At 37.5% G+C, this 26,767-nt stretch overlaps 1 protein-coding gene across 1 annotated transcript in view; it reads left to right on the forward strand.

The window, feature by feature from the left end:
* Nucleotides 1-26,767, forward strand: part of PCSK5 (proprotein convertase subtilisin/kexin type 5) — a 608,686-nt gene that overhangs the window by 293,721 nt on the left and 288,198 nt on the right. The window contains 1 exon segment of the mRNA XM_027875021.1: nucleotides 897-997. Within this exon segment, the coding sequence (XP_027730822.1) occupies nucleotides 897-997 (101 nt within the window).

Genomic DNA, 26,767 nt, shown 5'->3' on the forward strand with positions numbered 1-26,767 from the left:
GCAGTGTTTTTTTATTTTATTTTTTCTCTTATTTTAAAAATGTTATTGATATCTCTTGTTTTTATATCAAACTCATTTCTGAATATGTCCCTGCCCCCCATCTAGCAATCTATCCTTTCTAAAAAAGATTTTTAAGAAAAGAAAGAGGAAAAAAGTTCAGTAAAATTAAGCAGCACAGAAATCATGTCTCTAACTTATTTCTGATAGTACAATAATGGTGTAAAACATTCATGTACAATCAAATTGATGGCTACTTACTTTGTATCTAGTTCTTTGCTACCACAAAAGTTCTGCTAGAATCTTCTCCTTTTTTTGTCTTCGATTTCTTTAGGGTTATATACATAGCAATGGAATCTCTGGGATGTGGACAATTTCATTTTAGTTACTAAAAAAAAGTACAATTCCTAATTTCTTTCCCTAATGTTTGGACCAATTCATAGATCCACTAACTCTGTATTAGTGTGGTTGTATTCCTATAATCCCTCCAACCTTGATTATTTCCATTCTTTGTCTTTCATCTTTGCCAGTTTTTCTAAGTGTTAGGTGAAAACTCAGTCAACCAGCATTCATTAAGCACTTACCATCAAACACTGTGCTAAGTGTTAGTTATTTTGATTTTCATTTTTCTTATTAGTGATTTGATGCAATTTTCCACAAGAATGTAAATTATTTACAATTCTTTTGAAAACCATCAGACTAGTATTTTCAAAGCTTTCCCTCCTCATCCTTTCCATTTCTCTTCTCTCCCCCCATTTATGGTGGCATTTCTTCCTTCATTCAAGGTTTTATTTCTTCTCTCACATATGACTCTTATTAGCCACAGAAGACAGTTTGCTTTTGCCATTTTGGGGCTTTCCCAGCTGCATCCTAAGGTTTCACTTTTCCTTTTTTTCCAGATCACCACAGACCTGAGGCAGCGTTGCACGGACAACCATACAGGAACATCAGCCTCAGCCCCTATGGCTGCCGGCATCATCGCCCTGGCCTTGGAAGCCAAGTAAGTTTTGATCTGTACCTTCTATTAACTGGTGACACCCACCTTCTAGTAGGGCTAGAACACCACTCCCCCCCTGTGACACTCAAAATATCATCTTTTCCCCCTTTCATGCCCTCCCTGCAATAGGTTTATTTTGTATTTAGCCGGGATTGGAAGATTTTTGTTAGATACATAGGGGAGGTATTTGGTGCTGATCTTTGTAATATCAAGAGGCTACTGGAGTTACCTTCCTGACAGACGTGATGATTAGTTCCTTCATGGAGAGATGCCAGACACACATGTCAATATTAAGCTTGCACACATGCCTATAAAGCCTGGGGAGTTTGGCTTTGACAGCTTCTGCACACCTTAGTAGCTGTTCCTTAGAATCATAGAACCGCAGAGTTGAAAGGGGCTCCAGAGGTCATCTAATGCCACCCATACCCAAAATAGAATCTCATTGGGACATTCCTAACAAGTCATCCTTTACCCTTTGCTTAAGGATTTCTAATGTTTAGGAACTCATTCCTTTCCAGGGGAGCCCATTCTGATTTTGGACAGCTTAAGTTGTTTGTAAGTGTGTCCCTTATAGCCACATGAAATCTGCCTCTTTTGAATTCCCATTCACTTCTCTTAGTTCTGCCCTCTGTATCAAGTTGTGGAAGTCTAACCTTGCTTTCAAATGACAGTCCTTCCTATACTTGAAGGACTGCTTGGTCCCTCCAAGTCTTCTCTTCTCTGAGATAAACAATCCCAAGTTCTTTTAACCGAACCTTTCATGTTTCAAGGCTTCCTCCCATACTTGCTCTCCTCTGGGTATGCTTTGGTTTCTCAATGCCCATCATAAAATACAACACCCCAAAATGAAAACAACATTGCCAATTTGACTAGAACAAAGGGCTATGAGTTTCCTCCTTCTGGCTTCTTAACTTTTTGTTAGTTTTTCTGACTTTTAAACCAGAGCTCTTATAGTCCATAAAAACCCCTTGGCTTTTATTACATGAAATGCTGTCTGGACTAGAGGTATCATACATGTGAGCCATGATACTCCTGAGTGTGGCCCAAACCAGATTAAAATGCATTTGGTAAATATTTAACAAAATAAGTAAAAATATGACAAAACATAGATAATATTATTATGTGGTTTTCTAAGTCGACCTAAGGCCCCCAGGCATTCTTATGCATGGTTTTAAGGTTCTTGGTTCTATTTGATTTGACACCACTGGTCTAGACAGTTTGACGAGTCATTACTCCTGCATTTGAGATTTTCTGACCCAAATGTAGGCCTCTGTCCTTAACCTCGTTTAATTTACTTTTATTTGTCTTAGCACATTAGTTCTAGACTAATAATATTGTTTTGATCCCACCTGTCTTCTACAGTGTGTTAGCCATCCCTTCCAGTTCCCTGTAGCACCTCATCCTTTCTTTAGGATTTAAAAATTGTTTTTAATTAATTTTTCTTCAGGATTATTCAAACACCACTGACAATGGCTTAGCTATTATACTAGCATTTTTTTCCTACCATAGGAAATAGTTTGTCTGTATCTAGTAACTTGAACTTATTAAGGGCAGCTAGTTTTTCTCTCATCACCTCTCACATCTTAGATCTCAATTCCCTGTTACCTAGTTTTATTCTATACATCAGAGCCTGAAGATCATTTGTGGTAGAGGGGAAAAAAGACAATAAGATTACATCTCTCTATTTCTAATTATCATTGCCCTATCGACCTTGATCAATCATCTTGTCTCTTTATTGACCTTCTTGTCCCTACCAGAGCTAAAAAAAAAGACTTTTTTTGTTTATTCTTAGGCTTAAACACAAGACTTAGCTTGTTCTAGGTTCTGGTATTCTTAACATTCTTTGTTACTGTCATCAGTGACCTGCCCTTGTGTTATTCTTCTTATATATGTCTTTTTAAAAATATGAGTTGGTCCTGGTGTAGCCCCTTGGGTTTCTTTAGACAGTTTTCTCTTTTCTTCTTCATTCGAATAATTTCTGGCTTTTCTTTGTCAGAATTTTATTCTTGAGAGCATCCCATCCTGATTGAGACATTTTTATTATGGAATCTTATAGGATGACATCCTTCCTCTCTTTTTTTCTGAATTCTTTGAAAGCATTCTCACAGAATCAGATGGTGTTTACCATTCTCCTTTTTGTCCATGTATGAAGAACTCTTAAGATGCAGTGAGTGATCTCTTCTTAACAAGTTTCTTGTCATTTCTACTTCCTCTGTAAGTTATAGTTCATATTTGTGTCCAGAATAGCAGTTTGCTTTGTCATTTCTTCCACCTATTAAAAAATGCATTTCATAAGCAAGTTATCAATGATTCATTAGTTATTCTAGTCATAGAAGAATGATAGAGCTTTAGCAGATGTCTGGATGGCTGAAGATCTCTGTCACTTCAATACCATTCCACCACATCAGCTTTGTTATCTGCTTCTTGAAATTATCATTTGTTTCTAAGTAGCCTTTAGTATATCACCTCCATAATAATATTGTTCCTTCTTATCACGTAGGCTGCTCTGTTTGTGAGTAGATATCTCAGATCATTAGTATTTTCTGCTTAACGATGTCATCATACATGAAAGTAATTTCTAGGTAAGAGATTTCCAAGACTTAGCTGGTAGCTTACTTATTTCAAATTATGTTCAGTATAACAAATTCTTGGTATAAGATAAGCACTTTGGACAGACTCTTGGGGTTAACTCTAGCAAGATTTGACCTATAACAAGGTAACCCATTCTCTTATCAACAGTTAAGTATGTGAGCAGAATAATTTTTCAAACCTGCTATTATAATTTCCTTCACTGAGATACTGAAGGTCAAGGACATTTTGTCTGACCTTGAACAATAAACAATCATTTTCCCAAAGAATCATGACAATCCCACTGGGGAAGAAAGGGAAGGCTCATTTAGCACCCTCTTATGATGAGAGAAAAGACAGATAAGTGGGAAGAAATTTGAGGGTAATGATGAGCCTGAGCTGCTGAAATAGTAAATTCAAATTCATACTCTGCCAGCCCAACCACTCACTGCTGCCGCTCACCAACACATAAATGTGTACACACACACACACACACACACACACAGAGTGATTTAACTACTGTCCTTTATTTTAGAAGAGCATGTGCACCTTAGTATAGAACATGGGTTTATATAATCTAAGGCTTCAATTGGAGGGAAAAATGAAATTTCAATAAGATATACCTGGATATTATGACATATTCAATATGTAGTATCATTCTCTATCTTAAACTCTTGTCATTAGGAGAAATCTGAAACTAGTATATGGTTCTTTGCATGAAGAAATGTCACTGATTTTGTTTCGAAGTAATAACCAAGCTGTAACTGTACAACTAGCAATTAAATTTTGAGAAGAAATCTCTGCGATCAAGGACCAGAAAAAGTTCATATTGTATATAACCTCAAGCTAAAGGCCTTGCACAATTCAGGAAACCTTTATTAAATGCCTAGGAAGTGCAAAACACTAAAGATTTAGAAGAAAAAAAAGAGAAAAAAGTCACTATTCTTGCCCTTAAGGAGTTTGTAGTAATATATTTATTGTTCTGGGCCTCATCTGTAAAATAAATCCATAAGTTTGGATAAGTTTGATCAGTGGTTCCCATCATTTTTTGTTGGCATGGACCTCTTTGGTTATCTGGTGAAACCTGGGTACCCCTTCTCAGAATAATGTTTTTAATGCATAAAAACTAGGATTACAGAGGAAATCTATTACATTGACATTGTTATCAATTTTTTATAAAGAATAAGTTCATGGGCCTTAGATTAAAAACTCTTGAAGATAATTGCTAACATTCTACCTCTAAGACTCTGTGATTATACCCAGTTTCTCCATTTGTAAAATAAGCAGATTAGAATAAGGCTCTATTTTGAGGCAGCTAGGTGGCCTGGAGTCAGGAAGACCTAAGTTCAAATCTGACCTCAGATACTAACTGTGTCACTTAACCTGTTTACCTTAATCTGCTGGAGAAGGAAATGGCAAACTACTCCAGTATCTTTGCCAAGAAAACAACATAGACAGTATTGGCATGCTATGGTCCATGGGGTCACAAAGAGTTGAAAATGACTTAACAAGGTTCTGTTCAATTCAAATGTTACATTACCCTATAACTATCAAACATTGGCATTTAAACGTGAAACTTTTGAACTTTAAAAGTAAGATTGTGGTCAAAGAGAACAATCGGAACCTACCGTGGAAAATCCAGACTACATGATTTTTTCATCAGAGTGAACATTTATTCCACCTTTAAAAACCTCATTGAAATGTCTGCGTATTATTGACATGCAAATAAGTCCTGCAAACATAATAACTCCTCACCGTTTTCAACTTGCTAAGTTTAAATAGTTTGCCAATATAAAAAAATCCAATTTCATTTTTAAAACATGAGCAAGATTGGAAGGGGAGAAGGGATTTGTTTATACGTTGGTGGAGTTAGATAGACAGGAAGAGCAATACAGTCCTCAGAGGATTTCACTGCTGCTGTATTATATATGTGTGGAGAAAAAAAAACCCTGCAATTGAAAAATGCTACAGTTATAAGCACAGTGACACTTGTATCATTATAATCAAGTTTTCTTTACCTGAGTCTGAGGAACACATTTTTCTCTGAGAAGTTATTGTAATAGCCTACCAATGACAATTCTTTCCATCACTACTGCTATCATTATCACATGTAACATTCCTTAGGTTCACTCTTAAATGACTCATTTACATAGATGTGATTACAATTGAGCTGACCAATATATGGAAAAGTGATGCGTTTTTAGAAAGTAATTTAATTCTCATTTCCTTTTCTTTTTCTTGACATTTGGAACATGTTTCAGAATGAACTTAAAAAATCATTGACATTACTGTCTATGTACTAGACCAGCCCATTGAATTTACAGGTTTGAGGCCAATTTAGAGATCTAACCCGAATAAAGCAGCTAAGTGGCACAGTGGAGTGTTGGGCCTTGAGTCAGGAAGACTCCTTTTCATGAGTTCAAATCTGGCCTCAGACACTTACGGTTGTGTGACCCTGGACAAGTCACTTAGCCCTGTTTGCCTCAGTTTCCTCATCTGTAAAATGAGCTGGAGAAGAAAATTGCAAAACACTCCAGTATCTCTGCCAAGAAAACCCCAAATAGGGTCACAAAGAGTCTGACACAGCTGAAACAACTCAACAACAACAACCCCAGCAAAAGGGAAGAGGGCCAATAACTTGGAGGGGAACAGCCTCTTTGTCTACCTTTCTAAGAATTTCCCACAGGTCCACCATTTATAACAAGTTAAAGCAACAGCCAAGGGTGGAAGTCTAAGTGACAATAGATGAGGATGAGGTTGAGGACTAAGATTCAAGTACTTAACTCTCAGTGGAATGTGTTTACTTAAGGATTCTTTTCACCCCACATAATACCCCTGAAGGCACTGGACCCCAAAATTCCACATGTAATTCCTACCTCAAACTTTGCATGCCTGTAACATTAACTCTCTTATGAAATTTTCCTTCTTTTCCTGCTTGTGGGAACCGAGCAGGCATCTTAACAAAACTTTCAGTTTCAAGCAAAGTATTCCAGCATAAATGAATAAGAATTTGTTTCGTTTGCAACCATACCCCTTCCAATTTTACTAAACCCCTACTCTGTGTGTGTGCGTGCATGTGCGCACTGGCTTTTAGAAACAGATATTTACTAAGCTGGTATAGTAAAGACAGTTGGTACAAGATACTGCCCAAATCAGGGGCATACTTTCCCAAGAGTACATATAGAGACTAAGGATAAACCTTTGTAAGTCTTTGCCAACCTTTGGTGGTAGACCTTGAGCAACTCAATTTCTCCGGGCTTCAGTTTCTTTGTCTCTGAAGTGACAGATCATAGGATCATGGATTTAAAGATAGGGGACCTTGGAGGTCATCTTCAACCTTGCTCATCTTACAAGTATGGAAACTGAGGCACAAAGAAGTTTAGAGGTCATAGATATAATAAGTGGGAGAGCCAGAATCTAAAACCAGGTCCTCAAACTCCAAATCAATTGCTTTTTTTTTCACCCCACTGTGTAATGTTGCTTCTCAAAATCTCTTGAAATGAGTTCAGTGGTCTCAAAGGTCATTTCCAGCTCTAGCCATCTGTGTCTGTACTATTTTGATTATAAGGATGAGATTCATCCTTTTCTCATTCAGCTAAATATCACAGCCATCACTGTACTGGCAAAGTGAAGTGTGTTATTTCTCAGCATTCTGATGGATATATGTTTTTCTATTCAGTTTTAATGATGTGAGGAAAAAAACCCCAACAACTCTGTATCTTGGATGGTTATTACCATTTCAGCACCTGGCCTTATAAGGATGCATTTGTCCTAACTTTCTTATGCTAATTTAACTGGCAGTCTTAGCCAACATTATAGGATCCAGAATTGGAAGGAACCTTAGATATCAGCCCATACCTTATATGAAAAGCTCCAAGGATAGGGAAGTCACTACCTTCTACTTTTGGTTGTTTCACATTATTAGAAAGTATTTTTTCTTATAGTGAGTCAAAATCTGTATCTCTGCATCTCCTAATCATTGCTCCTTGTTGTACTTCTTCGGTGCCAAGGAATACAAGTACAATCATTCTTCCACATGACAACCTTTCAGATACTGTACACAGTTATCATACCCTTCCCCCGCTGCCTTTTCTGCTTTAGGTTAAACATCCCCAATTCCATTAACTTACAATATGTTGAAAATTCTTACTCAGATATGAATTGATATTTAATGTACCTTCCAGTTCTGAGAGGCCAGGTACCAAAATGCCAGCGACCACCTAAGATATGGCATTTTTACCCAACTCCTATCACTGAATAGAAACAGTAATATTCACTTCAAAGGGAAGTGATTTTTACATGCTTATCATGCCATTTTAAAAATATTAAAAATTAGTTTGCACGTGCAAGTGAAAACATACAAACAAAAAATAGACATCATCACTTTTATCAGTAGAAAGGAGGGCTCTTTCCTCCCAAGGGGCAGCTGCAAGTCATCAGTGCTATCAGACAGCAGTGCACAAAGGGCCCCTGAATGCTTACAATTGTTGACAAAGCCACCACTGATTTCAGAACGTAGTAATAATTGAGGGGTGTGGAAGGGGGTGTTACAGAAAATTACTTCCCTCTCAGTTTATAACAGCAAAAAACATTCAGTTTTCTGTCAGAAGACCCCCAGATTGTCCTGCCAGCCCTGTCACTAACTAGTTTTCTGATTGTGGACAAGTTCCTTACCCTGTCTGGCACTATTTCCTCCACTAACAAAGGGTGAGAGTTAGACTTTTTTTTTAAATGGTCCTTCCTGCACCTGTAGTAAGAGATTCTAAGATTCTATTAGGGCAGCTAGGTAGTGCAGTGGATAGAGTGCTGGCCTAGAGCCAAGAAGACTCCTCTTCATGAATTCACATGTGGCCCCAGACACCTACTACCTGTAAAACCCTGGGTAAGTCATTTAACCCATTTGCCTCAGTTTTCTCATCTGTAAAATGAGCTGGAGGAAGAAATGGCAATCCACTCCAGTATCTTTGCCAAGAAAATCTCAAATGAGTTCACAAAAAGTCAGACATGACTGAAAAGGACTGAGCAGCAAGATTCTGTTGTTCCTAAATGTGTATGAAAAGTCTTGAGCCTATAGTGGCCCTGGTAGACTTAAACCCCCATCCCAAATAATTTTACCCTCACCTCCAAAACTTGACCCCCGAATCTTGTTCTGTCATCTTTTGTCTTACGGCACATAATATTTCAAAACATTTGAAGTGGGAAAATTTGCCTTAGAAATAAGTTCTTGTGTTTCTGGGGTTACCCCCTAGATATAATTAGCCTATAGCAATGGCCTCACTCCCCTCATGCAAACAATGCAAAATTCCTATAGAAAAACTGAATGAGAAAAATCATCACATTTATTGGCCTGTAAAAAATTGTATGGAAACGACAAATGTCAGTGTCTTTAAAAAATAATAAGCTTCCCTTTGTCATCATAGTTAAAATTTTCCTCTAGTGCTCTTAGCTTTCTTGTGCTGAGTCAGTCTTGGTCAACAAGTATATATCGAATGTTCATGTGCCAGATACTGTGCTAAGTGCTGGGGAATGCACAGTGTATGGGAATTGATGACATACCCCCAAAAACAAAAATACCTTGATGCTGCAGTGAGTGGTCCAAGTTCCTTTTGCCATGGCCACAATTTCCTTGAATTCAACAAACATTTAATCATGCTGTCTTCTGGGTAAGGTACCCTGCTAGACAGAGGGGGATAGAAAGATGAAAACAAATATATCCTTGGCCTTAAGTAACCTGTAATTAAGTTCCATGAAGACCAAGAAGACTAGTTAGCTCTTTCTTTGGAGAATCTCACTTCGCAGACATCGTAGGCTGAGATGCCCTTTCTCTCCTGAGATCACAAATGTGATGTGGAAAAGGATTTAGCCACTCAGACAAGAATAGAGATAAAATGTAGCCTCTTTCCCCTTCTCATTAAGCTTCTGTCTTGAGCTGCCTTGACAAGATCAGTGCATACAGATAAAGTAGATTGTAATCTCCATGAAGGCAACAACCATATTTCATTTAATTTTGTATCTCTCCCTATATATGAACTCTTGGCTTTGCCTAAAGTAGGGCCTTAATAAATGCTTATTGTTCATTCATAATGTCTTTCAGAGGTTGAGGAAAATAATCGAGAATTTACTTGTCCCTACAGCTCGCAGGTTCTGCAGGATTTAAAGCAAATGAACAAAAAGCCAAAATATAAACTTAGCATTATTTTATTATTTACCGTTATTTATCATTGCTTGCTTTTTTGTCATAACAAATCATTAAATAAATGGCAAAGCAAACATTTTAGATTGCGAATCTACAGGCGTCAGAGGCGGGAGGTGAGAGAAGTGCTTTTGTGGGAGAGGTGGGCCATTCTTCTCCTAAATTCATTGATTTGTCAGGTTTGACAGTGCATTCTGTTTTCCTCTTGGCAGTTTTCCAGGTGTGTGGGAAGGGACTACCTAGTCAGTGATTACAAATGAAATAATTATCACATGGGCCATTTAACAATTCAAAACAATGTGTTTTTCACAGTGTGATTCTGGAGGTTCCAAACTAAAAAGCCCTATGGGAACCTGAGCTCTTAAATAAAGGTTAGTGCAATAAATATAAAGATGTGAGTGCAGTAATATCAGATAAGGGACAAAAAGAAATTCAAGCCATTTTTATGAAGTGTTTCCTATTCGGGACCCAGCAAAGATCAGCTCACGGGGACAAGAAACAAGTTTATTTGTAAATAGCAATTCATATCATTTCACCCAAAACTGACTTTGACAATCAAGCTAAAAAAAAAAATGAAGAGTATCAGTGTAGTGTTTTTCAGAATTATAAACTATGCTTTACTGGTGATACATTTTTTTGGCTTACAGCTACAATTATATCCAAAGAAAACATACTCTTTTAGCCTCTTTCCTGGCTTTCCAGATCTCCCTTCTTTACTGCATTCTTCACATAGTGGTCAAGAAAGTGGTCCTAAAACACAAATCTGACCCTGTCACACCCCCACTTGATATACTTAAAATGTGATGCTGTTTATAAGAACTGATTAAACTATTATAAGCTCTTTGTTTCTGTAAGAGCACATATGGGTTATATAATGTATAATATATAAATTATATAATGTTGTATAATGTATAATAAATAAATGCACCCATAACTGCCTTCTTTCTATTCCTCCTCTTCCAGTTCACTGTTATCCTCTTTCTCCACCATCCCCCTTTTATTTTCTTCCTGGAAAATCTCATCTAACCCCCTCATATTACATATGAAGAAACTGAAGCTCTGAGAGATCACCCAAATCCCATTTTGCAAAGGCAGGACTAATCTACTAACACTGGAAGCCAGGCTTTTCCCATCACAATACAGTGTTTTATTTCCTCGACTCCATGTTCCATTCTTATACCCCACAATTATCTTCCACCATAGTTTTGGAAGGAACTTAAATATTTCTGAAGGGAAACCCATCAGATGTTATTTTATTTGTTTAAGAAAATGATGTGGGCATGGGAATGTCTGAAAATTGATTTGCTATTGAATAATTCACACAACAAAATTTCTTTTTTGGTGAAGGGGAGTTGATTTTTCATAGTCCAGAAATCTCAGAATGTATTCACAAGGTGAAGGCGTTTAACTACAAATGGATGTCTACTCCTGAACCTTTAATGACACGTGAATACCCTCTCTGAGTGAATCAAAAAAGGCAATGCTATTGGCTCATGAAGGATGGGCGTGCCTCTGGGTGACCTTTATAGGATTTAGCTTGTGAGTTTATTTGTATTGCTGGCTTGGGAGCTCTTTATGGAACAGAGTCCTGCAGGGGTAGAAGGAGGGGATCTCTCTCTACTTCCCAACTTGCTCAGAGAAAGATGATCTATATTTCAGTTTGACAGAGTTTTTAACAGTTTTTCAGTTTTTAAGAGAGTTTAAGGCACAGTTGATGGAGCAACAATATATATACTTCAACTATTGATACAGAAAGACACTTTAGGTCACAAACAGCTTTAAGAAGTAAGACCACTGGCAGCTCAGAAGAGAGCTGGCTATGGAGTCAAGAGTGCTAGCCCTAGTACTCGAATTGTGCAGTGGGGGAAAGAGCAAACTCTATAAAGAGAAAAAGGACATCAGATCCCTGTTGTACTGTTATTGTTGCCTTGACCATGCGGTTTACTACACGTGTGCCTCACTACCATTGTATGCTATTTGTAATCATTCTTCCAATGGCTATTATGGGCATTAGTATAAGCGTGGGTTTTGGATTTAAGGTGGAAGGAGGGGAAAAGGAGGAGATTTCTTTGCTAAGAACTAATTGCATCTACCAGCTGTTAATGAAAAGCACACTCATTTGGGCTTGTGAACTACAGTGGTAAAAATATAGTCTCACAGGGTTAGACCTAGAAACTGGGAGTCACTCGCCGGGGCCCAACCCTCAAGGTGTGTTCAAGTATGGAGAGTATGCCAAAGTTATTCTTGAAAAACTTAAATCACTCTCTAAACTGCAATTCTTTTAAACCTGCAGCTTCCCATTGAACCTGATATTTTTTTATAGATTCCCTTGTCTAATCACTTTCTTTCTTGTGTTCATACTAACTTGAAAGTTAGTTTTTACCTCTCCGAGGCTCATTTCTATTGTAGAGGGGGAAATTACAAAGAAGTATTTAGAGAGAAAATGAGTTGCATTAGAAGCTGTTTGTCAAAATAAGTCCAGATTCACTCTTGAACTGATGAAAATCTGACCCCAAGATACTCAAGCATTAGCTAATTTAGGGCAGTTCAAATGTTTAGGTATTAATTAGTTACTAAGTCAGATAAAAAGGGCTTGGTTGAAATAGAGAAGTCCAAACATTCAGCTTTAACAACTTAGTATTGATGTCATATAAATACATCCATCATCATCCTCTTCCTCCTTTTCTTCCTTCTCTTCTTCCTACGACTTCCTTCTTGCCCTCCTTTTCCTTCTTTCGTCTTTTTTCTCCTTCTTTCTGCTTTTAATGAAATATATAATAAAATGTATTATTTTTCCACTAGGACTTCCCTATATTCAAGTATATGGAATATTTAGGGCCATGAATGCATTTATATATTGAAGTAAAATTCTATTATAATCATTTAATGGAACATCTAAATTCTTTTCCTTGAATGCAATTTTGTTATAATTAGAACAAAGTTAAAAATCACATTCTTGGTCCAGAAAAGCTACAGCCTAAAAACAATGAAACCCTATCCTTTGTATCATGAATTTTTAAATGAAAAAAATTATAACGAACAGAGTAGAACAAAAAATGAAGTGTTGGCACCCAAATTCAACTCAGCCCTTTCCTCCTGCAAACTTTTACATTGTTTTGGTTTGTTGTACTGATTTGTTTTAGTGAATAGTTTGAGTTTGCTGGAAGGGGTGGTTAGGTTGTGTGAGGCAAGAGAAAGTACTAGAAATTGAAAAGTAATTGAGGAGGTGCAAAGGGACCTTAACTGAAGTACTGGGAAGTACAAATAGCACACTAATCATTAAATGCAGGTCAGAGAAAATGTGTATTGTACTATCTGTTATAAAGAATCCCTTATCACCAGATGAGCAAAGTGTTGTTATTAAGGGATCACAGGTGTAGAGCAGCCTTGTCAAACTCAAATAGAAATGAGGGCCATTAATCCATATACAAGGACCCCTGGGGGTCACTTAGATTTAAAGTATAATATTATCTATGTTTTACTGTATTTTTATTTATTTTGTTAAATATTTCCCAATTACATCTTAAACTGGTTCCAGCCACACAGGACAACAGGGTGCTTGTTTAACACCTCTCTTCTAAATGGCATACCTTTTTAATCTCCACACCTGTCATACTAACAACTTAAGTATTTTGGTAACTAATGATTTTCTTGATGTGGATCCTTGTTTTTTTGAAGTAGATTGAAATCTATCTCCATCTAAATGGGTGGCCCTTGCTATTTATTATGCCTTAGACAAAATCATCCCACAGTGGTCAAAGTTCTGTTAATGTTCTTCTCTCACCTTAACTAGGCTGAACCTCAAACAATATAATGCCATACAATTATTAGCCCCACACTCAAGCCTTTCCAACCTGGCAGGTAGATTTGGAATCAAGAGACCTTGGTTCAAATCCTGGCCCTGCCAGATTTACTACCTACATGACTTGAGGCAAATTATGTCCCCTCTCGTGATCTTAGTTTCATTATCTATAACATGAGATGGTTGGCCTAGATGACTTGAGACTACTTTCCAGATCAAAATCTGTGATCCTTTATGTGAACCTATTATTTGTCGAACCTTCTCTTCTTTTGCTATTGTCTCTGAGAAGATGGAACCACTTCTTCTCCTCAATGAAGCACCAAGAGAGGAGTTTAATGGAGGAATTTCTGTCATAACTTATTAAGTAGCTTTGCCAAGTATTATATAATCTAAAGAACAAGTGGTGCATTTAATCTCAGACAATAAATCTTGAAGATTGGAAGAAAAAGATCTTGATAATATATTCTCTATGATATGATTAAATTCATAACAATTATATCATTATTTGTGAAGTATCAATCAATCAACAAGCATTTATTAAGTACCTACCTATATCATATGCCAGACACTGCAGTAGGCCTTAGCAATATAACACAGCTGAAATAATCCTTGCCTTCAAGAAAATTGAATTTCCCATCCTTTAATTGTCTTGCCAAGGTTGTGAATTTTGCTGGACAATCAGCTGTACAATTCAATAAAATAATGACTCCATTTTCAGAAAACTCTGCACCCCTAAGAAAAGCTAGGAGGTTTAATATTTAGGTAGGAAATGAAAATAACTATCCATTTTTTCCTTTTAATCCCAAAAAAGGATATATTGGTGTTAAGGAGAACTCAACCAATGTAAAGGTGTTGAAGAAACACTGTCAGGGACATATGTTGGAAGAATATATGTTTAGGGCTTTGTCTCAGCTATTTACCTAACTTTCACATTCAAGGATAATCCAGGAAAATGAGGACAATAACTTAGCAGATTCTGAGCTCTGCCCATGATATTAAATGAGACAGTAAAATGACATAAAAGGAGATTGAGGAAATATACCTGAACTAGATCCCTGAAGGGTACATGTTTTGCTTTAAATAATAAACAATCCTTGAATTTCTCAAGGAATTAATAATTATGCCCTGATACATTAGCTCCACCAACTGGTAAATTCTCCAGAAATGTTTTTGTCTAGTGTGTTAATTACTATAAAACAATGTAAAGTTTACATCTTCCTCCTCCTTCTTCTCTTTCTTTTTCTCCTTCTCCCCTTCTCCTTCTCCTTCTCCTTTTCCTCTCTCTTTTCTCTTTCTTTTTTCTCCTCCTTTTCCTTCTCCTTCTTTTTCTTCTTCTCCTCATCTCTCTTTTCCCCTTCCCTCTTTGCAAAAGGATTTTTAAAATTACATATATATGTGTGTGTGTATGTATGTATGTAAACATATGTGTATGTACATATATACATGTGTTCTGATACCCTTTCCTTTGATTAGTGTGCTGATAGTCAATGAACTCTATACAATAACACATTCAGATTTTTTGAAATTTATACCAATGCACCAATTATTTTATAGCAAAGGTGGTGAATTTCTGGATTTAGTATTCTGAGGTTTCTGGCATTTCACTTGGTGCCAAGGTTCACTTGGTTCAAGCACTTTTTGTTCCCTTGTAACTTTGTGATAGTGACTATGGTAACACACAAAACACTGTTTTGTTGAGCTTCCTCTCTCTCTACTTCTTTTAATTTTAGAAAAAAGATTAGCTGAATAGGGAGTTTTTTTTTCTCCAAAAAGTTGATTATGTTTTTCACGTAAGCTGCCAAGTAGTCACTTTACCCAAAGCATTTTTCAGTGCATTCTATAAATGCCTCATTTGGCTTCATTAAAAAAATAAATCACTGTTTTTGGTATTTAAAGTATTCAAACATCTCCCTCTTATCCCAATAAATCCTGCATTGAAACCTTCACAAAATCTAAAGATTGCTTTTAGACCTTTTCTTGTGTCTAGTCTGGAATCAAGCTGGTTTGTGCTCATTATGTGGATCTGTGAATTTTCATTTCTAGAGATCATAGATCCTGAGAGAAAGAGACCTTAGAATTCATCTACCCTGGCCCCCTGACTTTTTAGATTAGAAAACTATCTCAGAGGGGTTATGACTTCAATCAATTAATAAGCATTTATTAAATTCCTATTACATGCCAGGCACTGTGCTAGGTGCTAGGGGTAATATAAAAATGTTAGCATTCTTACCTGAAGGATGAAAGAGTCTACATTCTTTGGGGAGGGGACATAATGTTCAGAAGTAAGACAGGATGCATACCCAAATCAATATACAGAGATGGGCAGGAGCACTGAGAGCTGGAGGAATCATAAAGAGCCTCTTGAATGAGGTAGAACATGAGTCACATACAAAAGTGACTAAATGCTAAATGATGCAGCAAAGACAATCAGAGAACAGGGCAGTGGACATAATGATGTTAACAGTTTGATATGGATGGTTGATACAAAAGGAGTTGGAGAAGAGAAAAATCAGTAGTTATCATGAAACGGAAGTAAAATCTCTAAGGATGGTATCCTTTCATATTGTTTCCAAAAACTCTTAAAATGCATCAACCAATGTTTATAAGATTTAGAACATTGAAAGGACCTTATAGGGCAGCTAGGTGGTGCAGTGGATAGAGCACCAGCCCTGGAGTCAGGAGGACCTGAGTTCAAATCCGACCTCAGACACTTGATATTTACTAGCTGTGTGGCCCTGAGCAAGTCACTTAACCCTGATTGCCTAAAAAAAAAAGAAGAAGAAGAAAAGGAAGGACCTTATAAATCATTGTTTCAAGGAATCAGAAGATCAAAGATTTAGAGCCAAAAGGGCCTTATAGGTCATACAGTCCAACCCCTACCCCATTTTAAAAGTGAAAAAACTAAGGGCTGTAGAGGTGAATTGATTTTAATAAGTATCAGGGCTAGAATTTGAACCCAGATCTTCTGAATCCAAGTCTACATCCTATCCACTACAATTACTTAGAAAACACTACCTGAATTTGTCCAAAAAATAAAGTATAATTAATTCTCAATTAGCTGTTCTAAGAGAAGATAACAAACACTTAGAGCTCTAAGTAACAATAAAGCTGTTGTGAGGTTTTGGCCTCAGAAGGTACAGTTCCACCCTTCAGTGGACCTCATCCACACAACCTTCACCACGAGAGTTAGGTCTTCTTGAGGAATTCGTGGCATAACAATTCAGGTGACAGTAATGGACTGCCTTTCCCCACAACCTAACCCACCCCCACCTTCTAACTCAACTGAGTTTGCCCCATGTGCCTGAATTCCTAGTTATTACTCTCATAGGATGATTAATTACCTTGCAATGGACTCTCTGTTAAGACTGAAAACCCTTCCACTCCCAGGGAATAGCAGGAAGGAATAAAGAAAACTGAGAAATAGCAAAGAATTTGTTCTTTCTACAAGACTTGAATGGAGATTTCTCATATTAATTAGACAGTTCAAGCCCCCATGTATGATTTAAAAATAAATAACTGAAGACTCCAATACATCACAATTTCTAGATTGACTTTTATATCTTATTGCAACCTAGCTCCGAGAACCACTCCAGGGACCAGAAGTAAACTCTTTGCCTCAGAGAAGTGGATTAAAGTTGAATTAGGAGGAAATAATTTGGGGATCTGTTGAAATGGCTGTGAAAATTGAGAGTTTGCTTCTTGAAAAGAGTATACAAGCTACAATTTTCTTTTTTTTTTAATAATTAATTTATTTTTAGTTTTCAACATTCATTTCCATAAGATTTTGAGTTTTAAATTTTCTCTTCCTTCCTCTCTTTCTCCCTCCTCAAGACAGCTTGCAATCTGATATAGGCTCTACATATACATTCATATTAAACATATGTTCACCATTAGTCATGATGTAAAGAAGAATTAGAACTAATGGGAAGAACCATGAGAAAGAAGAAACAAAACAAAACAATGAAAGGAAAGGAGAGCAAATAGTATGCTTCCATCTGCATTCAAACTCCATCGTTCTTTTTCTGAATGAGAACGGCATTTTCCATCCTGAGTCCTTTGGAGTTGTCTTGGATCCTTGCATTGCTGAGAACAGCTAAGTCTATCAAAGTCAGTCATCACACAATGTGGCTGTTACTGTGTACAGTGTTCTCCTGGTTCTGCTCATTTCACTTTGCATCAGTTCATGTAAATCTTTCCAGGATTTTTTGAAATCTGCCTGCTTATCATTTCTCATAGCACAATTGTATTCAATTACATTCATATAAAACAGTTTGTTCAGCCATTCCCCAGCTAATGGGCATCCCCTAAATTTCCAATTCTTTACCACCACAAAAAGAGCTGCTATAAATATTTTTGTACATGTGGGTCATTTTCCCTTTTTATGACCTCTTTAGGATATAGACCTAGAAGTAGTACTGCTGGGTCAAAGGGTATGTACAGTTTTATAGCCCTCTGGGTATAGTTCCAATTTTCCCACATCTTCTCCAACATTTATCATTTTCTTGTTTTGTCATGTTAGCCAATCTGATGTGTGATGTGGTACTTCAGAGTTGTTTTAATTTGCATTTCTATAATCAGTAGTGATTTAGCGTCTTTTTTCATATGACTATAGATAGCTTTAATTTCTTCCTCTGAAAACTGCCTGTTCATATCCTTTGACCATTTATCAGTTGGGGAATGGTTTGTATTCTTATAAATTTGACTCAATTCTCTCTGTATTTTAGAAATGAGGCCTTTATCAGAGATACTGGCCATAAAAATTGTTTCCCAGATTTCTGTTTCCCTTCTAATCTTGGTCACATTGGCTTTGTTTGTGCAAAAACTTTTCAATTTAACGTAATCAAAATCATCCATTTTGCATTTCATAATGTTCTCTGTCTCTTGTTTGGTCATAAATTCTTCCCTTCCTTTCATGTACCCATTTGACTTTATCTCAGTATAAGGTGTAAGATGTTGGTCTATGCCTAGTTTCTGCCATACTATTTTCCAGTTTTCCCAGCAATTTTTGTTGAATAATGAGTTCTTATCCCGGAAGTTGTAGTCTTTGGATTTATCAAATAGTAGATTAGTATAGTCACTGACTATTGTGTCTTGCATGCCTAACCTATTCCACTGACCTAAAACTCTATTTCTAAGCCAGTACCAAGTAATTTTGATGATTGCTGCTTTATAATACAATTTAAGATCTGGTACAGCTAGGCCACTGTCCCTTGCATTTCTTTTCATTAATTCCCTTGCTATTCTGGACCTTTTGTTCTTCCAGATGAATTTTGTTATTTTTTTTCTAGCTCTATAAAGTAATTATTTGATAGTTTGATTGGTATGGTACTGAATAAGTAAATTAATTTAGGTAGAATTGTCATTTTTATTTTATTAACTCAGCCTACCCATGAGCAACTGATATTTTTTCCAATTATTTAGAGCTGATTTTATTTGTGTGGAAAGTGTTTTGAAATTGTGTTCATATAGTTCCTGGGTTTGTTTTGGCAGGTAGACTCCCAAATATTTTAAAATGTCTACGGTAACTTTAAATGGATTTTCTCTTTCTATCTCTTGCTGTTGGACTTTGTTAGTAATATATCGAAATGCCAATGATTTATGTGAGTTTATTTTATATCCTGCAACTTGATAAATTTATTATTTCAAGTAAATTTTTACTTGATTCTCTAGGATTCTCTAAGTATACCATCATATCATGTGCAAAGAGTGATAGCTTTGTTTCTTCTTTGCCTATTCTAATTCCTTCAATTTCTTTTTCTTCTATTATTGCTAAAGCTAACATTTCTAGTACAATATTGAATAATAGTGGTGATAATGGACATCCTTGTTTCACCCCTGATCTTATTGGAAATGCTTCTAGCTTATCCCCATTGCATGTAGTGCTTGCTGATGGTTTTAGATAGATTCTACCTATCATTTTAAGGAAGACTCCATTTACCCTTTTCTCTCTATTGTTTTTAATAGGAATGGATGTTGTATTTTTTCAAATGCTTTTTCTGCATCTATTGAGATAAGCATGTGATTTCTGTTAGTTTTGTTATTGATATAATCAATTATGCTGATAGCTTTCCTAATATTGAACCAGCCCTGCATTCCTGATATAAATCCTACCTGGTCATAGTGTATTATTCTCAAGATAAGTTGCTGTAATCTCTTTGCTAATACTTTATTTAAAATTTTTGCATCTATATTTGTTAGGGAAATTGGTCTATAATTTTATTTCTCTGTTTTCGCTTTTCCTGGTTTAGGGCTCAGTACCATATTTACATCATAAAAAGAATGTGGTAAGACTCCTTCTATTTTCCTAAATAGTTTATACAGCATTGGAATTAATTGTTCTTTAAATGTTTGTTAGAATTCACTTGTAAATACATCCGGCCCTGGGGATTTTTTCTTAGGAAGTTCATTGGCGGCTTATTCAATTTCTTTTTCTGAAATGGGGTTATTTAAGTATTTTATTTTCCTCTTTCATTAGTCTGGGCAATTTATATTTTTGTAAAAATTTATCCATTTCACTAAAATTGTCAAATTTATTGGCATACAGTTGGGCAAAACAACTCGTAAATATAGTTTTGATTTCCTTTTCATTGGTGGTGAACTCACCCTTTTCATTTTTGATGCTGGTAATTTGGTTTTCTTCTTTGTTTTTTTTTTATTCAAATTGACCAAAAGTTTATCTATTTTACTGGGCTTTTTTTTTTTTCATAAAACCAGCTCTTAGTTTTATGTATTACTTCAATAGTTTTCCAAACTTCAATTTTACTAATCTGTCTTTTGGTTTTCAGAATTTCTAATTTGGTATTTAGTTGGGGATTTTTAATTTGTTCTTTTTCTAGCTTTTTTAGTCACATGCCCAATTTATTGATCTCTTCTTTCTCTATTTTATTCATTAAGCATTTAGAGGTATAAAGTTTCCCCTAAGAAACACTTTCGCTTCATTTCACAAGTTTTGGTATGTTGTCTCATTATTGTCCTTCTCTTGGATGAAGTTATTGATTATTTCTATGATTTGTTGTTTGACTCACTCATTCTTTAAGATTAGATTACTTATTTTCCAATTAATTTTTAGTCCGTCTTTCCATGAGCATTTATTACATGTAATTTTTATTGCGTCATGACATGAAAAGGATGAATTTAATATTTCTGCCTTTCTGCATTGGATTATGAGGTTTTCATGCCCTAATACATGGTCAATTTTTGTGTTGGTGTCATGTACCATTGAGAAAAAGGTATATTCCTTTCTATTTTCATTCAATTTTCTCCAGAGGTCACCCATATCTAACTTTTCTAAAATTCTATTCATCTTTTTAACTTCTTTCTTGTTTATTTTGTGGTTAGATTTATCTAGTTCTGAGAGGGGGAGATTGAGGTTCCCCACTAGTATAGTTTTGTTGTCTATTTCTTCCTGTAACTCCCTTAACTTCTCTTGTAAGAATCTGGTTACTATATCACTTGGTGCGTGTATGTTTAGTAATGATATTACTTCATTGTCTATGGTACCTTTTAGCAGGATGTAGTTTTCTTCCTTATCTCTTCTAATTAGATCTATTTTCGCTTTTGATTTGTCTGAGATCAGGATTTCTACCCTTGCTTTTTTTTTTTTTTTTTACTTCAGCTGAAGCATAATATATTCTGGGGCAGCCTTTTACCTTTACTCTGTGTGTATCCCTCTGCTTCAAACATGTTTCTTGTAAAGAACATATTGTAGGATTATACTTCTTCATCCATTCTGATGTCTGCTTCCATTGTATCAGACAGTTCATCATATTCAAATTCACAGTTATGATTACTATGTGTATCTTTCTCTCCATCCTATTCCCCATTCCTCCATCCCATTTATGCTTTTCCCTTTCCTTTCTCCCTTTTCTTCCTCACTAGAGTTTTGTTTTCAATCACTACCTCCCTCAGACTGTACTCCCTTCTATCAGCCTCCTCCCTTTTCTTTCCCCTTTCTCTCCCTACTTCCTATAGGGTAAGTTAGATTTCTATACCTAACTGATTGTGTTATTCCCTCTTTGAGTCAAATCTGATGAGAGTGAGATTCAAAGAATGTTCATCCCCCTCCCTTCTTTCCCTATTTTGTAATAGGTTTTTGTGCCTTTTCATGTGATGTAATTTACCCTTTTCTGCCTCCTCCTTTCCTCTTCTCCCAAAACAATCCCTTTTCAACACTTAATTAGATTTTTTTATCATCACATCAAAGTCAACTTACACCCACTTCCTCTCTCTATGTATACCCCCTCTTAAATGTCATAATAACAATACAGTTCTCAAGAGTTAACAAGTGTCATCTTCCCTTGTAGGGATGTAAACAGTTTGCCCTTATTCATAACAAGTTCTTGTGTTTTTTTCTTTCCTGTTTACCTTTTTATGCCTCTCTTTAGTCTTGTATTTGAAGACCAAATTTTCTGTTGAGCTCTGGTCTTATCATTAGGGAGGTTTGGAAGTCCCCTATTTTGTTGAATGTCCATCTCCTCCTCTGAAAGATTATGCTCATTTTCACTGGGTAGCTGATCCTTGGTTGTAATCCAAGCTCCTTTGCCTTATGGAATATTGTATTCCATACCTTCTTATCTTTTAAGGTAAAAGCTGCAAAGACCTATGTGATCCTGACTGTGGTTCCATGATATTTAAATTGTTTCTTTCTGGCTGCTTGCAGTATTTTCTCTTTGACTTGGTAATTTTGGAATTTGGCTACAACATTCCTTGGCATTTTCAATTTGGGGTCTCTTTTAGGAGGTGATTGGTGGATTCTTTCAATGACTATTTTACCTTCTGGTTCTAAGATCTCAGGACAGTTTTCCTTGATGATTTCCTGAAAGGTGCTATCCAGGCTCTTTTTTTCATCATGGCTTTCAGGTATATCAATAAATTTTAAATTGTCTCTCTCAGATCCGTTTTCCAGGTCAGTTGTTTTACCAATGAGGTATTTTACATTTTCTTCTATTTTTTTCATTCTTTTACTTCTATTTGATTGATTCTCAATATCTCATAGTCATTAGCTTCCACTTCCCTAATTCCAATTTTTTTTTAATGAGTTGTTTTCTTTTATTAGATTTTGTACTTCCTTTTCCATTTTGGCCATTTTACTTTTTAAGGAGTTTGTCTCTTCAGTGAGTTTTTGTGCCTCCTTTTCTATTTGGCCGATTCTACTTTTTATGAAGTTATTTCTTTCAGTGTACTTATTTTTCCATTTGGCCAATCTATTTTTTAAGGACTTGTTTTCTGCAGTCAATTTTTGTCCTTCCTCTTCCAAGATATTGACTCTCTCTTGCATACCTCTCATTTATTTTCCCAATTTTTCTTCCACTTCTCTTATTTGATTTTTAAAATACTTCTTGAGCTCTTCTAAGAAGGCTTTTTGGACTTGAGACCAGTTCATGTTCCTCTTTCAGGGTTTGGATGTATGTTGACAATGTTGTCCTCTTCTGAATTAGTGCCTTGATTTTTCCCTGTCCCCATAATAAGAATCTATGGTCATTGTCTGGTTCTGCTTTTTGCTCATGGTGTTCTCCTATTTCCTGGTTTTTAAAATTGAGCTCTCCTGCTGGAGTAAAGAGGACATTGACCCAAGCTTCTTGTGCAGGGAGCCTGGGACCTGGTCACTGGCTTTGTGTGTTGGGCCCTCGGGTGCTGGCAGCTGGAGGCTGTAGGGGTCTGGCAGCTTACCTGATGCTGAGGTGGGGTCAGCAACAGTGGAGTTCTTGGGGTAGGGGTGGGGAGTCTGGCAGCTGGAGGATGTCTGCTAGCCTGGAGCTGTGCCTCCTGGAGTTTTGCTTCCTGGAGTTGTGCTGAAGTCCCAGGAGATTTTGCTGCTGGAGAACTCAGGCACACATGATGGTTTTCCAAACAGGTGTCTACCAGTTCCCCTGCCCATGCTGATTTGTGCAAATTATATCCCAATTATTATCCCACAGTGACCCAAGCCTCCTCAGACCACCTGCCAGCCTACAGTTTGTCCAGGGAATCAAAGTTAGAAGGTTGCTCCTCGTAAAAACATCCAGTCCATTCCATTTAGCCAAACTAAGGTATATATGTCAATGTAGTCTAAATTGAAATCATTCCCCCCAACTCACTGGTCAAGGGAGGAGATTTAGAATACTCCTTGCTCCCCATTGCCACTTGCAGGCTTTGCCTCTTGTACCATCACTCAGTAAGCTCACTTCCTTTGCAGTTCTCTCAATTCATATCTACTACCCAACAAAATTCTGCTAGCTATTATCTAATGACCTCCAGAATTTTCCCCTTCTTTCCTTTTTTCCTCTATAGGTTCAGTGCTAGGCTCACAGTGGTTCTCTCCTCCTCATCTCCTGACTTCATACTAGGGGACTTCATCCTACCTATTGATACTTCTCAAACATGCTAGCCTCACAGCTTATTCATTTCACATGACCTATTCTTTCACCCCACTTCAGCTGAACACAAAGATGGTCATATCCTTAACCTTGCCATCATGCACAAATGCATCAATTCCATGTTTATAAACTCTGAAATTCTCTTATCTGATCACAATCTATTGTCATTCCACCTCTTCTCTCTCTGCTGTGCAACCCCAAATCCAATTCAAACTCCTAACCATAACCTTAATCCTTGATTTCTTTCTTAGTCCATCATGTTTGCACTAGCAGCATACACTGTCCTCTATTCCTCATCTTGACCATTTGGCGAACCAGGTCAACTGTTGAATGTTCTCTTCTCTCAATTCCCTTGTCCACTTACCCTATGGCTCATCTTGCCCTCTCAAGCCTCAGTCTTGAATTACTCCCACACACACTGCCTTTGCTCCAACTATATGCCCCTGAGCAAAGCTGAAGGAAATCATCAAACTATACTAACTGGGTTCACTTCAAATTTATGTTACGTTATTTCAGCTGGGCTTCCACTGAGGCAAGATAGTTATTTTTATACCTCCCAAATTAGCTCTATACTATTTCAGTGTTTCAAGATGGTTTGGGTGGGGGACCCACATCACCACAGACTCTGGGCGCTTGGGACAACAAGAGTAACAGTGCGACGCGGTCGGGACGCATTGAGGGCAGTTAGCTTGGCTGCAGGGAGAGCCATAGAGCTGAGGGACTGGCGTCCTGTCCCCGGGGAACCTGGACCGCCCTACCCGCGGGGGTGGCGACAAGTAGCGAGGGGACTGGCTGGGGAAAGTGTGGCTGCGTTCACCTTCCTCGACCCACCAGGGCTACTGCTGGGGGACTTTAACACTCGGGGGCTGCAGCTGCAGAGGACCCACGAAGGGCGAGAGCCGAGGGGAGACGAGGCCAGACTGGAAGGAACGGCGAGGGAGAGGGAGTGAGCGCCCCTCCCGCTGCCATCGCCCTACCCAGCCACCCGCACGGCGATCTGGGCCTTCTCTGGCCACCTGCCGGCCTTCCCAGCAGTCCAGGACACTGTCGTGGCACACTGCCACGGTGGAGGTACAAATGCACCCAGGGGAGGTCCCCCGAGGCACCTCACCCCGCCCCCTCGGATGGAGGGGTGGGAAAGATCCTCTGGGGCAGCATGGCCAGCCAGGGACTGCAAGGTTGAATCCTCAGGGAGGACTGTGTGGACCCCACCTGTTTACCTCTTAATGCTTTCAAGCCCTCTTGAACTCTCTCTTTAAAGTTCTTTTCAACTTTCCCTTAAGGTGCTTGTTGACTATTGGTCTCCTGCTGGAATTTAGCCTTATGTGGCATTTACCACCCGCTTTGGGCCGCATTCCCAAGCAACCTCTAGAATTCAGAGGGGACAGGTCCCGCTAACTATCCTTTGGCATTTCCACCATTCATGGGCATTTTTTTTTTTAATTCAAAGATGGTCCTGCTAGCTGTGAGTTGCACCTGTTGTTGATGCCATGCCTGTGATCATGTCAAATGGGTACAGAGGAGGTGTAGAGGTATTTAAGCTCTGAAACTGAACCACACAAAGTATTGAAACGAGCCTCTTAAGTTGGCAAGATGACTCTGAACCTCTTTCATGGGATCACAATGTCATATCCAACAATGGCACCCAGTGGGTGCGGGATCCTGCAGGAATGTTTGTACCTCCACCTTTGCTCCTGTCATCAGTGTGTCCTCCACTTTCCAACTCAGGTCCAAGAAGCTTTGCCTCAGAGCCTTCTCATGTTGAGGATGAACGCCCTGCTTCTTCTCCTCATCCTTCTCCTGCATTCTTTTTGCCAACTTGCTAGCTGGCTAGGCTGGTGGCTTCTGGATGGGATCTCTCCTGTTGCCATCTTTGAATGATAAGCTATGAAGAAGTTCAAGAAGAGGAAGAATGGCGTCTACTTTTTTGTCCTTTTCTGATTTGTTTTCTTCTTTTAAAAAAATATTTATTTTTAGTTTTCAACATTCACTTCCATAAGATTTACTCCTTATCTCTCCCTTTCCCCGCCCCAGACTCTATGCAATTTGATATAGCCTCTACATATATATCCATATTGAACCTATTTTCACGTTAGTCATGTTATAAAGAAAAATTAGAACCAATGGGAGAAACCATGAGAAAGAAGAAACATAACAAAAAAAAGAGAGCAAATAATATGCATTAATCTGCATTCAGACTCCGTGGTTCTTTTTCTGGATATGGACAGCATTTTCCTTCTTGAGTCTTTTGGAGTTGTCTTGGATCCTTGCATTGCTAAGAGATGAGTCTATCAAAGTTGGTCATCACACATTGTGGCTGTTACTGTGTATGGTGTTCTCCTGGTTCTGCTCATTTCATTCAGCATCAGTTCATATTAGTCTTTCCAGGTTTTTCTGAAGTCTGCCTGCTCATCATTTCTTATAGCACAATAGTATTACATTACATTCATATACTACAACTTGTTCAGCCATTCCCCAACTGATGAACATCCCCTCAGTTTCCAATTCTTTGCCACCACAAAAATAGCAGCTATAAATATTTTTGAACATCTGGCTCCTTTTCCCATTTGTATTATCTCTTTGGGATACAGACTTAGAAGTGCTATTGATGGGTTAAAGGATATCCACATTTTTATAACCCTTTGGGCATAGTTTCAAATTGCTCTCCAGAATGGTTGGATCAGTTCACAACTCCACCAACAATGTGTTAGTGTTCCAATTTTCCCACATCTTCTCTAACATTTATCATTTTCTTGTTCTGTCATCTTGGCCAATCTGAAAGGTGTGATATGGTACCTCAGAGTTGTTTTGATTTCCATTTCTCTAATCAATAGTGATTTAGAGCATTTTTTCAT

This window comes from Vombatus ursinus, unplaced genomic scaffold (genome assembly GCF_900497805.2).
Source record: "Vombatus ursinus unplaced genomic scaffold, bare-nosed wombat genome assembly UNPS02014807.1, whole genome shotgun sequence".
Classification (NCBI taxonomy): domain Eukaryota; kingdom Metazoa; phylum Chordata; class Mammalia; order Diprotodontia; family Vombatidae; genus Vombatus; species Vombatus ursinus.